Source organism: Schistocerca americana, chromosome X (genome assembly GCF_021461395.2).
Source record: "Schistocerca americana isolate TAMUIC-IGC-003095 chromosome X, iqSchAmer2.1, whole genome shotgun sequence".
NCBI lineage: Eukaryota > Metazoa > Arthropoda > Insecta > Orthoptera > Acrididae > Schistocerca > Schistocerca americana.
Window position 1 is genome coordinate 814,827,332 of NC_060130.1, and position 14,722 is coordinate 814,842,053.

The window sequence follows — 14,722 nt, forward strand, 5'->3', positions numbered from 1 at the left end:
CCCTTCTTATTGTAAAATTTAACACACATTCCCTGTTCCATTTTTATACAAAATAAATAATCGCTGATACTGCCAAAGCACATATAAGCGTTTTGACAGTTGACAATAGACTAAATAGCCAATATGTCAAACATTTTGAAGATAATTTTTGGATATATGTACCAAGAGTGACAAAAAAGTTGTGCGAATCGGACTAATTCGAGAAGCGAAATAACCATTTCCCCCTTACTTATTGAGCACCTCTCCTATAGTAAGAATTGATTTCGGTTCAGCCCGTCAAAGAAGACCTCTTAGCGGAAACACAATGAGGGAGTAAGCCTTTAATTACAGAATAATTGCACTGTATTGTGTTGAAAATCCTATCAGAATATATACATAAGTAGTAATACTGGATTTTTAAGGGAAGGAGAAAGCAAACTTACATAATGTGTTAAAATGTGTAAAAAAAATTCAAAAATCTTCTAACTGCATAGATCACATACATATATAAAAAATTAAAATATGGTTAGACTAGCTTCTGTTGTCAGTGCAGTCATTCTCAGCCTATGCTCATATAAGATACGGATAGAACAAAAACTAGGTGTACCAGTAAATACCATATACTTAACAATAACTTACATTTGTATAAGAGGCAAGCACTGTGAAATTCTTTTTGGTTGTAACAGCACATTAAAAATTAGTATGATTCTGCACCTTGGGTAATCAAATCATGGCAAACATAAAATAAAAAATGGCCACCACTGCACCACCTAACTTGTCGACGGCAAAATGAAATGTTTGTGTGCCCATTTGGACTAACTTGACTAATACCTTTCAAAGTCACAACATAACCTTTTGACATGCTGGGTAGCAGAGTGGGAACTTGTCTGTTTGCTTACTAGTTTACCGACAGACTGAGTATTACTGTGTTTTGTCGTGTGATGTCATGGTGCCACAGTGTATATGAAATGGTTTGTGTTTACAGAGGTCTTGTTGGAATAGGCAGTGGAATGCTCTTTTGTGGGATATTTGTTTATAAATAGTTTGAGAGTGCCGTTAGTGATTAATTTGCACTTCCTGAGTGCTGTTTGTGAGAATAATATTGGAAGAGTTCATTATGGTTTCTTTGGTGAGTTGTTTTGAGGGTGGCAGTTGTGGGCATGGATTCGTTTCTGGGTGGGGTGTCTTGTTTATGGTTGGAGATCTAGTTCATGAGTAGGTCCCGCAAGCTGCAATCGGGATGATGTATTTCCTACAGTTATTCAGTTTGATTGCACAATATTTGCAATGTTACGTTTATGGAGGAGGTATGAGATTGACCAAAGTTGCTGCACCTCAGACCAGGGACTACACTCATGCTCATAAATTAAGGATAATTGCAGAATGTAGTGCCACACCATGCGGCACTACACGAAACTGTCACTAATAGCATAGGCACATAGGGAACACACACTACACAGATCTGCAAGCCCACGGTATTGGTGATAAGTTGTGAAAACAGTCCCAAAACACATGTGCTACAAAACGCTACTGTTTTCTGCGCATGTACCCTGACATCAGCATGGGATATGATCGCCACGCAGACGTACACAGGCCGCACAATGGGTTGACATACTCTGGATCAGGTGATCGAGCAGCTGCTGCGGTGTAGCCTCCCATTCTTGCACCAGTGCCTGTCGGAGCTCCTGAAGTGTTCTAGGGGTTTGAAGACATGCAGCGATACATCGACTGAGAGCATCCAAGACGTGCTCAATAGGGTTTAGGTCTGGAGAAAAGGCAAGTCACTCCATTTGCCTGATATCTTCTGTTTCAAGGTACTCCTCCACGATGGCAACTCGGTGGGGCCATACGTTATCATCCATTAGGAGGAAGGTGGGACCCATTGCACCCCTGAAAAGCCGGACATACTGGTGCAAAATGACCTCCTTATGCACCTGATCTGTTACAGTTCCTCTGTCAAAGACATTCAGGGGTGTACGTGCACCAATCATAATCTCACCCCACACCATCAAACTACGACCTCCATACAGGTCCCTTTCAAGAACATTAAGGGGTTGGTTCCTGGTTCACGCCAGATGAAAATCCAGCGAGAAACACTGTTCAGACTGTACCTGGACTCGTCCGTGAATATAACCTGGGACCAATGTTCCAATGACCATGTACTGTGTTCTTGACACCAGGCTTTACGGGCTCTCCTGTGACCAGGGGTCAGTGGAATGCACCTTGCAGGTCTACGGGTGAATAGATCATGTCTGTTCAATCATCTGGAGACATCTGTTCCAGTGGCTGCAGTAAGTTCCCAAGCAAGGCTACCTGCAGTACTCCGTGGCCGTCTGCGGGCACTGATGGGAGATATCCGTCTTCTTGTTGGTTTGTACACTGTGGACGTTCCGCACTATAGTGCCTGGACACGTTTCCAGTCTGCTGGAAATGTTGCCGTAATCTTGAGATCACACTTTGTGGCACACGGAAGGCCTCTGCTACGACCTGCTGTGTTTGACCAGCCTCCAGTCACCCTAGAATTCTACCCCTCATAATGTCATCAATATGTGTTCTTTGAACCATTTTCAACACACAGGCACCATTAGCATGTCTGAAAATGTCTGCACACTTACTCGCTGCACCGTACTCTGACATGCACCAACGCACCTCTGCATATGTGGACTGCTGCAAGCACCACTGTGCGACGACCGCAGGTCAAATGCACCGCATGGTCATACTCAGAGGTGATTTAAACATGCAAACTTCCCACCAGAGCATTGTTTCGTCATGTATCAGCATTATCCTTAATGTATGAGCATGAGCGTAGTTTGTGTGTTCTGTCTGGAAGGGTTCCTGGTTTGAGAAGTCTAGACTGGCCATATGAGATATTGTGTTACGTTGTTATTTTTGCTATGGCTTCATTTATGTATTGGCTGACTTTGGTTGTTAAGTATATTTTTTTGGTTTTATTTTTTTATTGTGGCATGTATGTTGTGTGTATTTATGTGCATAAGTGTGCTTTTCTTGTACATAGAAATTGTGTTAACACCATTTTTAATGAGTTTTTTGTGTTGTGTTGTGTTGTTAGCTGTTGGTAATTATGTTGCAGTGTGATTGGTAACTATTGTGGAGTTTGAGTTATATGGATGAATTTTGATTTTGCGGTACTTGGCCTTTGTTTGAGATTTCCGATACCAATTTTTATTGTGAGTTCGTTACTACTGAGAATTTTTTGCTTGATTTTTGTGGTAGCATTTGTTTTGCTATGTCTTCATTATTAGGATTGTCATATGTTTAGCTTGCCCTTTCTCAAAAATGCGTTATTCTAGCAGTATATCTCTGATGTCAAATTTTTTTCATGTTATTTTTGACTATTTGTATGTGTAATGAGTGACATCACAGGCGCCACATTGTATAAGGCTGAAATAGGGGTGTCCACCATTTTGATGATGTCATAGATCAAAACTGATGGGTGGTACATCATCTTCAGTTTTGTCCATATTTTTACATAATTATACACTTCAAAGACACCATATTGTGAATCACCACATAGTTGGAAATGAAATGCAGTACCTGTTGTGTTGTTGCCATTTGTTGTTAAGGTTTTCATTTGCCTGCATTATGTGTCTGTTTTGGTTTTTAGCTTTTTCTTAATTCATTGTTGTTCCATTGCTGCAGAAGATGCTTAGTCATTTTTATTTATTATACATCAAACTCTACCTCAATCTAAGAGAATTCTTTGTTACTCATGTAAATGATATTATAGTGTAGGAAAAAGTGTTTGAAAAGGTATAAAGTGTAACCTTTCAGGCAAAGAGTTGACTTGAATTTGTAAGTAAAAATTCGAGTCAGAGGACCATACTGATTCCAGAGGTTGGTTTTACCCCATAACATAATTACGATGTGGCATATGACATCACACGTACGCAAACAGGAAGAAACCGGGAAGTTGACAGTATTTCTTTTTTGTTTGTATTAGTTTTTGGAATGTGGGCTCTGGTGGCAATGATCTGTAACATAGCCTGAAGCCTATGTTCTCTTACATTTGCCTTTGCTGTCTGTTTCAGGGCAGTTCAGACTCATATTTAGTGTTTTGCTGCTAAGGTAGTCTCTGTACAAGATCCATTCTTTCTTATCAGTATTGTATGTACACCAAAAGCTATTTCAGTAGTGTTGCATTTTTTGTGTATTTCTTTTTATTCTTAAAACTGTATATTACAAACACCCTCACAAGGCAATATAGTGGTACAGGAACATTTAGGTAATAACAAACAATTCAAAGGTATTTCAATATTATTGTCTTTCACTAATTATTTATAGCTTTGCAAACATCATAAAGACAAGTCCGTGATTGTTTTGTGGATGGTTTTTATACAAAACTCCAGCCTTTTGTAATATTGATCTTGTAAAAGTTCAAGATTTGCACAGATTAAATGAAAAGTGAATGGGTTCTCTCTCACAAAGATCAGTAGTTCTTTTTGCATGATAAGTACAGTTCTTTTTTTGCTCAGTAGGATGGTGGTAGGCATGCTTGAAATTACCAGTGTTATACCCTGTTGCTGAATCTTTTTCTTACTTTGATTTGTTGGCTGTTGTATGCTCTTGTCTGACTGCCTCCATATTGTAAAAAGCATTTGGAGCTCTATACTTGTTGCAAATGGAGGTCAGTGCAGCCATAAACACAGTGATCTACAACATTCAGTGTTCGTTTTGGTTTTGCCAGAAACCATTTCACCCACTTTACAGATGGCTGATAAGATAAAATCGTACTTTTCAATCTTAATTACCATTTTTATTTACTAAGTACAGAAAGAGATAGTAACTTGACAAATTATGGTTGGTACTGAGAACTTTGAGACACATGAAGTGTATCCTCATATTTAATGACGGGGAGTTATTTTGTTTTTGTGGAGGACAGTTTGCAAACTGTCTTATGCTACGTGTCTATTTGGAAAATGAGTAAGCAAATTAAGAAGTTTTTTCTGTTTGTGTTGAAAGTTTTTTGTGGGCTTCATGTCACTATGGGAGATATCACTGGAATATAGTTGATGGGACACACCCTGAGGCAGCAAGGAATTGTCAGCGTTGTTATAGGGGGAAATGTGGGGATAAAAGAAGCATTTGATATGATGCCTGACACATCTGCGGCGTTACCTCAGTTTGTTAAAGTTGCTATTGCCAGTAACTCACTGAGCCTCCATATCACATCTTCTGTTTGGCCAGTATAATGCTCACAAAACATTTGCTCAGATTTGATCACAGCCGAGTGCTTTCTTTATTTTATACTGGTCTAAGAGCATAGGGAATGGTATGTAGGTAACTGATGCATTGTGTTGTTGTAACAGCCTCATCCATTTTGGATCATGATAGTGAGAGCATATCAGATGTGGTAACTTATGTGTCTGTGTATTTTGGGTCAAACCTTGTATGGGAGTGAAATGTAGATGATAAGCAAGTCAGGCAAGAAGAGAATAGAAGCTTTGACATGTGGTGCTGTAGAAGAATGCTGAAGATTAGGTGGGTATATCAAATAAAAATTGAGGTGGTATTTCCTTGAACTGTGGAAGAAACAAATTTGTGACACAACTTCACTAAAAAAAATGATTGGTGGATGGGACACACCCTGAGGCAGCAAGGAATTGTCAGTTGTTATAGGGGGAAATGTGGGGATAAAAATTGTAGAGGAAGACAAAGGGTGGAATACAGTAAGCAGGGTCAAATGGATGTAGGTTGTGATAGTTATGCAGAGATGAAGAGGCTTGCATAGAATAGAGTAGCATGGAGCACTGCATCAAACCAATCTCCAGATTAAAGACAACAACATATTGAGCAAATAGTGTATATCCAACAGAGTTTCTTCAGTAGTGCTATGCATCTGTTTATTCACACTTCTACTGTTAGTGGACGGAAAGTGAAATCAGATCGTGGAGCACGGAGAAGACCCACTGTGGTTTAAAAACATAATTCTGAAAATGCTGAGGTTGCTGTTATTGTAGCACACACTGTTCACAAAATAACATAGGAAATGATGACAGACAAAAGTTCGTAGAAATTAGTATTTTTATAATCAAATCAATGTGTGAAGCGTACAACTTCAGGTATTGTACCTTAGTGAGAGACCTTTCTGAGAACCGAAGAAGATTCTGGTTCTGTGTAAAATTAGTAAGCGGATTAATCAGATTGCTTGTTGCCTGTATGTTGTGGCAATAGAATACAGCAAAAGGAAAGATGAAGTTCTACATTTTGCATTCAAGGAATTATTCGTGCAAGAGGATTGTAGAGACATACCGTTGTTTGACGTCACGCAGGAATAGTAATAAACACTGCTGGTGTAGGGAAGCAACTGAAAGGGTTGAAAACAAATAAGTTGTCAGGTCCAGGCAGAATCCCAGTTCGATTTTACAGATAGTGTGACTTGCATTTATTGCAAATCTCTCACTGACTGTAAAGTCCCATGCTACTTGAAATAAAGCTCAGATAGCTTTTATATATAAGAAGGGTGAAAGAATTGATCTGCAAAATAAGACCAGTTTCCTGAATGTTGGTTTGCTGCAGAATAGGGTATTTGACAGTTTTCTGGACATTGACTTAAATGATTGAGTATGTCGTTTTATGCTCCTACCATGCCTTTTTTCCTTTTGAATTTCAGTATTTTTTTATAAAAACGGAAATGGAATTCAAATAATTTGAATGCCACTAATACATTCCATTTGAGTAATGTGATGCCTGTGGTGTCACTGGCTAGCTCGCTGCTGCTGCTGTCGGAGTGTTAATTCACAGTGATGTCTTCTTTTAAATTTACTTTGTCGAAAATGGGTTACGAATGATGCGTGGTACCACACTGTACAAATACATATATAAAAACTTCTGAAAAGTTGTTTTTGAGTATTCCAGAGAATGGGAAGATGCATAAAATATGGTTGCACTGTACCGGCAAATTGCCACCACATTGATGCACAAGTTCACTAACTTAATTAAAAATGTGTTGCACTGTGAAGTTAACATTAACTTACATCAGAGATATGCTGTCCCACTGTTACATGAAAGGATAGCGTCATTCAATGAAATTTAACTCCTAGTGAAAACTGTTGTTTTACCCAGCTACATCTCAGTTATTTGGTACCTCAGTTGTTGAGCGGTAGACCATCGAATTTTATAAGATGGCCCCCATAGATCACTGATTCGATTCTAACCTGTAAGAACATTTTAACGTATTTTTAAAACGACATGAAAGTCCTCTCATATGAAAACTTAATCACAATTACAAAACTGCAACACACCAATCACAAACAGAATATTATTGTTTTTTCCTTGCTGCTTACGTGCACTTACAATTGCAGTCTCTGCTCATGCATGTCATGTTCAAAATGATACTTCCTAGTTAATGTGACCATACACTTTTTACTTGATTAGAAACAATGTTTTTATATTTGTACTGTCCAGCTAGGATCCGTATTGTTTAAAATTTTCCAGTTTCATCATCTTACGTAAAAATGAAGTGAGTCTGCTTCAGAAGTTAACCTTAGTTTAAATTCGCAAACTTCACAGCCCTTACGTTTGTGTCACCTGTATGTTGTGCACACTTTGTATCTCTCCGTATAACCTCAACGTCCTCCACTTCAGTGTTCTGTAGGCATATGGTGATATCTTCACTACAAGCAATGCATTCCAAAAAAGTGAATTATTTGTTCGCAAAGTAAATGCATTTATCCTCTGTTTTCCATTTCTCAGATTAAGACTAATGTGAAGCTATACATAGCTATACATAGCATACATTAACACTCCGACAGCAGAAGCAGCGAGCTAGCCAGTGACATCACAGGCATCACATTACTCAAATGGAATGTGTTAGTGGGCATTCAAATTATTTGAATTCATTTTCCGTTTTTATAAAAGAATACTGAAATTCAAAAGGAAAAAAGGCATGGTAGGAACATAAAACAACATACTCAATCATTTAAGTCAATGTCCAAGCTATACATAGCACATCCCACAATTGAAACAACTGCTAAAATCAGTCCTTGCTAATGCAATTTTTGTATTTTGTGTAAAACGTTTAAAATATATAACCTTTCAAGGACTCGAACATGTGTTATTTATCTGGAGTCTCACACAGTATCCGCTGCGCCACCGAACATCTACTGGATGCAGCATCTCTGCTGAGTATCCTCTACAGCACAAATCCACACAAAGTTTTGCCAAGAATAATTTTATTGCACTTTGGGTTGTAGCTCATGACTGATAGTCAACATCTAGTTATAATATATGGATCCAGTCTCAAAAGTTCTACAGTTCCTTGGCATTGAGCGAGTTAAATGATGTTGCAGGGAGCAGGGAAAAGAATATCTGTTGTTGCAAATATTGCTGCTCTCAATGGGTGGAGCATAAATACATCAACTTTCACAGGGCTTCCACTACCAGCACACACAAAATTCCTTTATATTGTTACTTGAAAATTGTAATTATGTTTTCCATCACTAAATAGCAATTGTTTATGGAAAAAGTGCATAAAAACTTCGTAACTTCAGCTAATGCTCCATTAATAAATGTATAGCTTTATCTTACTCACCAGAGCATCAGCCAGTAACAGAGCATCTTCGATCACGAAACCAGATCTTGATATTTAATGATTTTTAAGATTTAATTACATAAAAATAAGATATTTTGGGAGAAAATTGACCGTAAATGCTATTAAAATGTTATAATCAATCAGAATAACAACAATCCAATCCATATTTTTAACAAAGGAAAATAGCCTGTTCTTGAGCATATTCTGAATATAATAATTTTACATGAGACATGAAAGCTTCTAGTTACATATCTGCACGGAATTAGAAAGCAGTGCTTGTGTGTAATTCGGCCTGTCCTTTTCCTACACTATATCCCTCAAACCGTGGATGGTAACAGGTAGAGTCCATATTCCTAGATTTATGGAAAGCATTTGACACCATGCGCCACTGCAGGCTGTTAACAAAGGTATGAGCACACACAGTATTTTCCCACGTATGTGAGTGGCTTGAAGAATTTTTAAGTCATAGAACTGAGTTTCTTGTCCTTCATGGCAAGTGTTCATCATAGACGATGGTGTCATTTTAAGTGCCCCAGGGAAAGGTGATAAGATTGCTGTTATCCTCTATGTACGTAAATGATCTGATGGGAATGGTAAGCAGCAATCTGCAACTGCAGACTACACTGTGATATACAGGACGGTATTGTCATTGAGTGCCTGCAGAAGGACTGGGATGACTTAGATAAAATTTGTACTTGGTGTGATGCTCTAAATGTAGAAAAATATATGTTAATGCAGATGTGTAAGAAAAGCAATCTTATAATGTTTGAATACAGTATTAATGGTGTGCTGCTCGAGTCACGTGGGTTAAGTATGTAGACAAAACATTGCAAAGCAGTATGAAACTGAATGAGCATGCAAGGATGGTTGTAGAGAAGGCGAATGGTCGACTTCAGTGTATAGGGAGAATATTAGGAAAATGTAGCTCATATGTAAAGGAGTCGTCATAAAGAACACCTGTGGGTGTTTGGAATCCTCACCAGGTCGGATTACGGAAGACAGCAAAGCATTTCAGAGGCATGCTGCCAGATATGTTACTGCTGTCAGTCAACCCCAACTATTAGAGAAATGCTCATTGAATTTAGAATATCTGGAAGAAGATTGCATTGTTTTCGCAAAACACTATTTAAGAAATTTAGAAAACCAGTATTTGCTACCAGTGTACATTTTGTGTGAGGGCCACAAAGGAAAGATAAGAGAAATCAGCACTTGTATGGAGAAATATAAACAGTTGTTTATCCGTCTCTCCATTTTCAAGTCGAACAGGAAAGGAAATGACTAGTAATGGTGAAGGGTACCCTCCACCGTGCACCATATGGTGGCTTGCGGAGTATGCCTATAGATCTAGAGGTCTATCCTTTACACCTACTGCCTTCCACTGAGATGTCAGCAACCTTTCCCCAAACCACCCTCCAGCTCCTCTGCTTCCTTTCCCTCCTGGCACAATCCACCTGACACAACCCTTCATCTCAGTTATTGTGTATATGTTGTTATTATCTTTCTGTGTAATTAGTTGTGGGTGCTACATGTGTTTTAGGAAGATTTTATTGAAACTTTGCAGCAATACCAGAGAAATAATCATTTATCAAATCTGCAAATTTGTGAGAATTCAGCAGTTTTGTGGGTTTTACCGGGCCTGTGTTTAGCTCTATTATCTGACAGTAATGATCAAAGAGGCCAAGATCTCTATAAAGATTTTAAAATTTTCCCTTTCAGTATCATTATTGATGTCATAGTTGCAGCATTTATCTTTTGTGCCATGCCAACAATATTAAAAATATGTAGGCAATTATTAGTAGCTTCACCCTTAACACTCTGTTAACTGTTAACTCTCAAGCAGGTACGCCAATTTTTATAACATGAGCGGGCTCACGGGGTACTTTACACATATGTGAAGGCTACCTGTCTTTGTTACCAAGGTAAATATGTATGAGCAAAATCGCAGTTTAATTACACAAGGATAAAATAAACTTGCATTATATGGGCTAAATGATCGTTGAATTAAACAATAATAAAAAAAAAAACTTTCGCCGTACCACCCTGTTGCCATGTACTGTGCAGCTTATCACTGTGTTAGCTAAAGCAATAATGAACAGGAACGGGCTCGCAGTTATAAAACAACACTGGAACAGTACAAAACAGTGTTATTTGAGATTGCTGTATGTCATACATAGGCATGCTCACTTGAGAGTTAATATTCATGTCTCCATGTATTAACATTTTGGGGGTGAGATTCTTTGTTAGACTTCAGTCAATTTGTCGAAGAAAGTGCCTACATTACTGCTCTGTGAGCACTACATGCACTGAAATGATTAACTTGTTACAGATGTGTAGTATTGTTTGTTCACTGAATACCAATTCAAAATGCTCATCTACACTGATTGTGATCAGATCTTCTCTAGCTATAAAATGTATGCCACCTGTGGCATAAATACGCGATCCCCTATCCTTTAAGGTAGCTCTACTGTAGCAGCTTCCACATTCATATGATGAAAGCACTATTGCTGTATTTCAGTCACTCTACACCAATGCTTTGTACTATTCGAAGACTATAATTCAGCTTCAAGCTGGTGAACTTCATTTTTAACTGGCTGCACATTTTGATGGTGAATAGATAATTATAAGCTAATTTCTGTGGCCTTTGTGCACTCCAGTATGGTACATTCTATCTTCCATGTACACTTGAAGTATTTTGTAAACTGGTTTAGACCCTTTTAAAGGAAGAGAGCCTCTTGTCATGGTTTACCCAAAAAATGCCTAGTCCTCAACACATAACAACTGCATTAGACCATGTGTGGCCCTACACCCACTTGCTATACTCCACTGATTAACTACAGAAACCTCCCCTTCTCACAACAGCTTTGACTTGAAACAGTTTCTTGAATTAAAAAATTCTTGCTCCATTTTGAAAAAAGGGTGCCTTCTTTCTAAACTTGTTTAATAACTGGGCTAACTCTTCTGTTTTGTTGTTATTTTTACTTTTATTGTTACTGCGGAACTGTTTCATAAATGCTTATCTCAGCCTCTGGTAATCCTCAAATTTGTTAAGACTGTTTATTGCCAACAGATTTAATTTACTTCTGTCATGGATTTGTTTCCAAATTCTGTCGTAATACGTTTTCCGAGAAATGTTTGAGAATTATTTTGCAGGGAGTATTGTGCCAACTGGCCATGAAATTGTCGTTCTGACCAATTTCATTCGTTTTTACCCCACATAATCACCTACTTCCATCCTTTTTGTGTCTATCAAATAATGAAAAGAATCATTGCAGTCTTCAGTGACACAACACTGGAATTTAATGTATTGGATTTCTTTGGATCATCTTCTATTTCTGGGCATTTTTGATCAAGAAAGCACATCTCGCGCACACACGACCACGCAGCTGAGCGAGGCATTCTGGCCCGAGTTGCCGGGCTTAGCAGTCTTGTGCGTTTGAGGTGTTGTTGCTTGGTGTGCATGAATGGTGTACATTTCTCTCTTTTCCTTAGCTGACGAAGACTGGCTGAAAGCTTTGTGTAAGTGTCTTTCAATTGTGCCTGTCTGCAACTTAATTTGTCATCTGCGCATTAAGTATCAATCTATCTTTCCCAATATTTTATTGTTGGCTACTCCTAGTTCTCCGTTCCAAGCACTGGGTGAACATTAATGGTGTTAACAAGTGAGAGTAATTCTGGGATCTTCCCTTGAATGTTCATCATGTTTACATTTTGTCTGGCTGATGTACAACAAGCTAGATGGCACAGTGGTTGTGGTACTGAACTCAGAGCTTGGGAGGAGTGGGGCTGAAATCACTCTCCAGCTGTCCAGATTCAGGTTTTCCATCAATAACGTGAATGCTGGAATTTTTCCTTTTAAAATAACTCAATCTGTTTTCTGCTCCGTACTTACTCACTCTGAGCCTGTGCTAGTCACTGATGACTTCTTGGTCAATGAGGTGTTAATCTGTTATCTTCCCTTTTGTGTGTAGACTTACATTCTCCACAATGAATATGGGTAATCTACTCACCTCTTGGGACTAATAAACGGAAGTGGACATTGGGTTTGTCCCAAAGATCCGTGTTTCACTCGTTCAGCCAACTTTCAGTACCAAGTATTATGTGAGACCCGTTACATTCCAGAAGTGCTTCAACCTCTGTCACTTTTTTGTGTTCTACACACCAAGCTACACTGATAGCACATCATGTATTTCTCAAACTTGTGAGTTATATGGGGGAACACTGCAGCATTTACCTTCACAGTGCAAGACTAAGAACTAATATGATCCCAGTAGTTACACAAGTCTCAGAGATGTGGTTTAAAGAAATGAGAGCTTCAGTGGTCAGTTCCAAGAACAATTCTTCATATTGTGAGCATACACACACCATGAGATGTGCTGGTGTTTTTAGCGTCCTCTCCCAGTTGCCAATGAGAAGAACTGGCCTCCGCCACACATTGAATGAGAGATCACAGTGTTCTTGAAAGTATCAGATAGCTTAAAATTATGTGCTAGATAGGGATGAAATTTAATTTTGATGATATTTAATTAATTGCAGAGCACATTCCTTTCATCTCGTGCATCAAATATAATTGTAATTCTAGCTGATTGTTAATTCCCTTTCATTGATAGACAAAATTAGATGCTTTTTTGTGGGACACACACACACACACACACACACACACACACACACACACACACACACACAAAGATCATAACATATTCATGAAGATATTGATCAGGTTGCAAATGTTTGAAAACTTTTTTTCAGTCATTGATTAGCCTGTTGATTATTAAAAAAAAAGTGACGCAGTTTTTTGCTGGAGTAACATTTTTACACAAAGTTCAAGTTTTTGTGGAATAGTGTATGCATTTGAGTCCATGTGATTGATAATGAAATTCATGCAAGTTATTGAGTCTGTTAATTTTTTTTCCAGGGAAACTACTAAATGACGAGGATCCCGTGTCCAAATACAATATAGATGAGAAAAAATTCATTGTTGTTATGGTAAGCAAACCAAAGCTGCCAGTTGTCGAAAATGGTGAAAAAAGTACCGTGGCAACAGTAACACCGTCTACAGAAAACTCCACAGCCACTTCTAGTTCTCAGACTGCTACTTCACTGCCTTCAACCACGACTACCACAGCTGGCACAAGCACACCAGCTACTACTACATCAGCATCTGCAGCTCCCACAAGTGCTGCAACTACCACTGCTATGAGATCTCCCACTGTCTCAACTGTACCTGCAACTAATAAGTCATCAGCTTCATCGAGTCAGCCTCTGTCCAGCACTGCTCAGAGTGAATCATCATCAACGTTACCAGCTACAGCTGCCTCAAGAACCAGTGCTGGAGAAACTCCTCGTGTGCCAGTGCCGATTGCGGGAAGCGATGACTCTCATCCTGGAGGAGATGATGGCCCCCACGTACTTCCCAATCCAAACCAGACCGGACGCGAGGAGAGGGAACAGACTTCCGGTGGTGGAAATGAAGCTTCTGCTCAAAGTGCCCCTGCTGATACTGAATGTGAAAGGAGTGCATCTACAGAAGAGCACAGTGGGTAAGTTGTTCTGCTTCAAAATGAAAAGTGTGGTAATTGTCAATGGCTACAAATGCCATGAAAGCACTTGCATAAGTTTCATACAGATATTAAGATATCAGGAAAATACCTATATCTACATGCGTACCCCACCATCTGCCCTACAGTGCATGGCAGAAGTCACTTCATACCAAAATTGTGTTGTTGTCCTGCCCTATGTAACTCCCACATGAGCAGGGGAAATGCATAAGTCGTGTCTGTATGAACCTTTACCTTGATTATTTTCTGAGTCTCTGGGTGAGAAATATGGTGTAGGCAGCATTGTTGTACATCTGCATAAAGTATCAGTAATAAACTGTACCTGTATGTCATATCGACCTTACAAGCATGTTCTGATCTTAGCAGCATATTTCTTGATTTCTTATGTATACTTCCAGAATCAGTTCATAAGGACATCAGATGCTGAAACAGTATTGTAGGATAGAACATTTGTGTGTGGTTGTGACAATTCTGCTCATACCTGGGGTTTTAAAATAAAGATTGCTTTTCTTAATGTTGACACATTTAGCCTGACAGTGGAACTTGATGTAACGGATAACTATTTAATGTTTTTGTGCTCCTCTGTGTCACAGGGATTTTTTGCACCATCGCATTCTGCTCCTGGAAGTATTGTTCA

The 14,722-nt window shown here is 38.8% G+C and overlaps 1 protein-coding gene across 2 annotated transcripts in view; it reads left to right on the plus strand.

Moving 5' to 3' along the window:
* Positions 1–14,722, plus strand: part of LOC124556767 (UV excision repair protein RAD23 homolog B-like) — a 156,057-nt gene that overhangs the window by 17,876 nt on the left and 123,459 nt on the right. For both annotated transcript variants that reach the window (XM_047130776.1, XM_047130775.1), the window contains exon 3: positions 13,443–14,067. In XM_047130776.1, the coding sequence (XP_046986732.1) occupies positions 13,443–14,067 (625 nt within the window). The remainder of the gene's footprint in view (positions 1–13,442; positions 14,068–14,722) is intronic.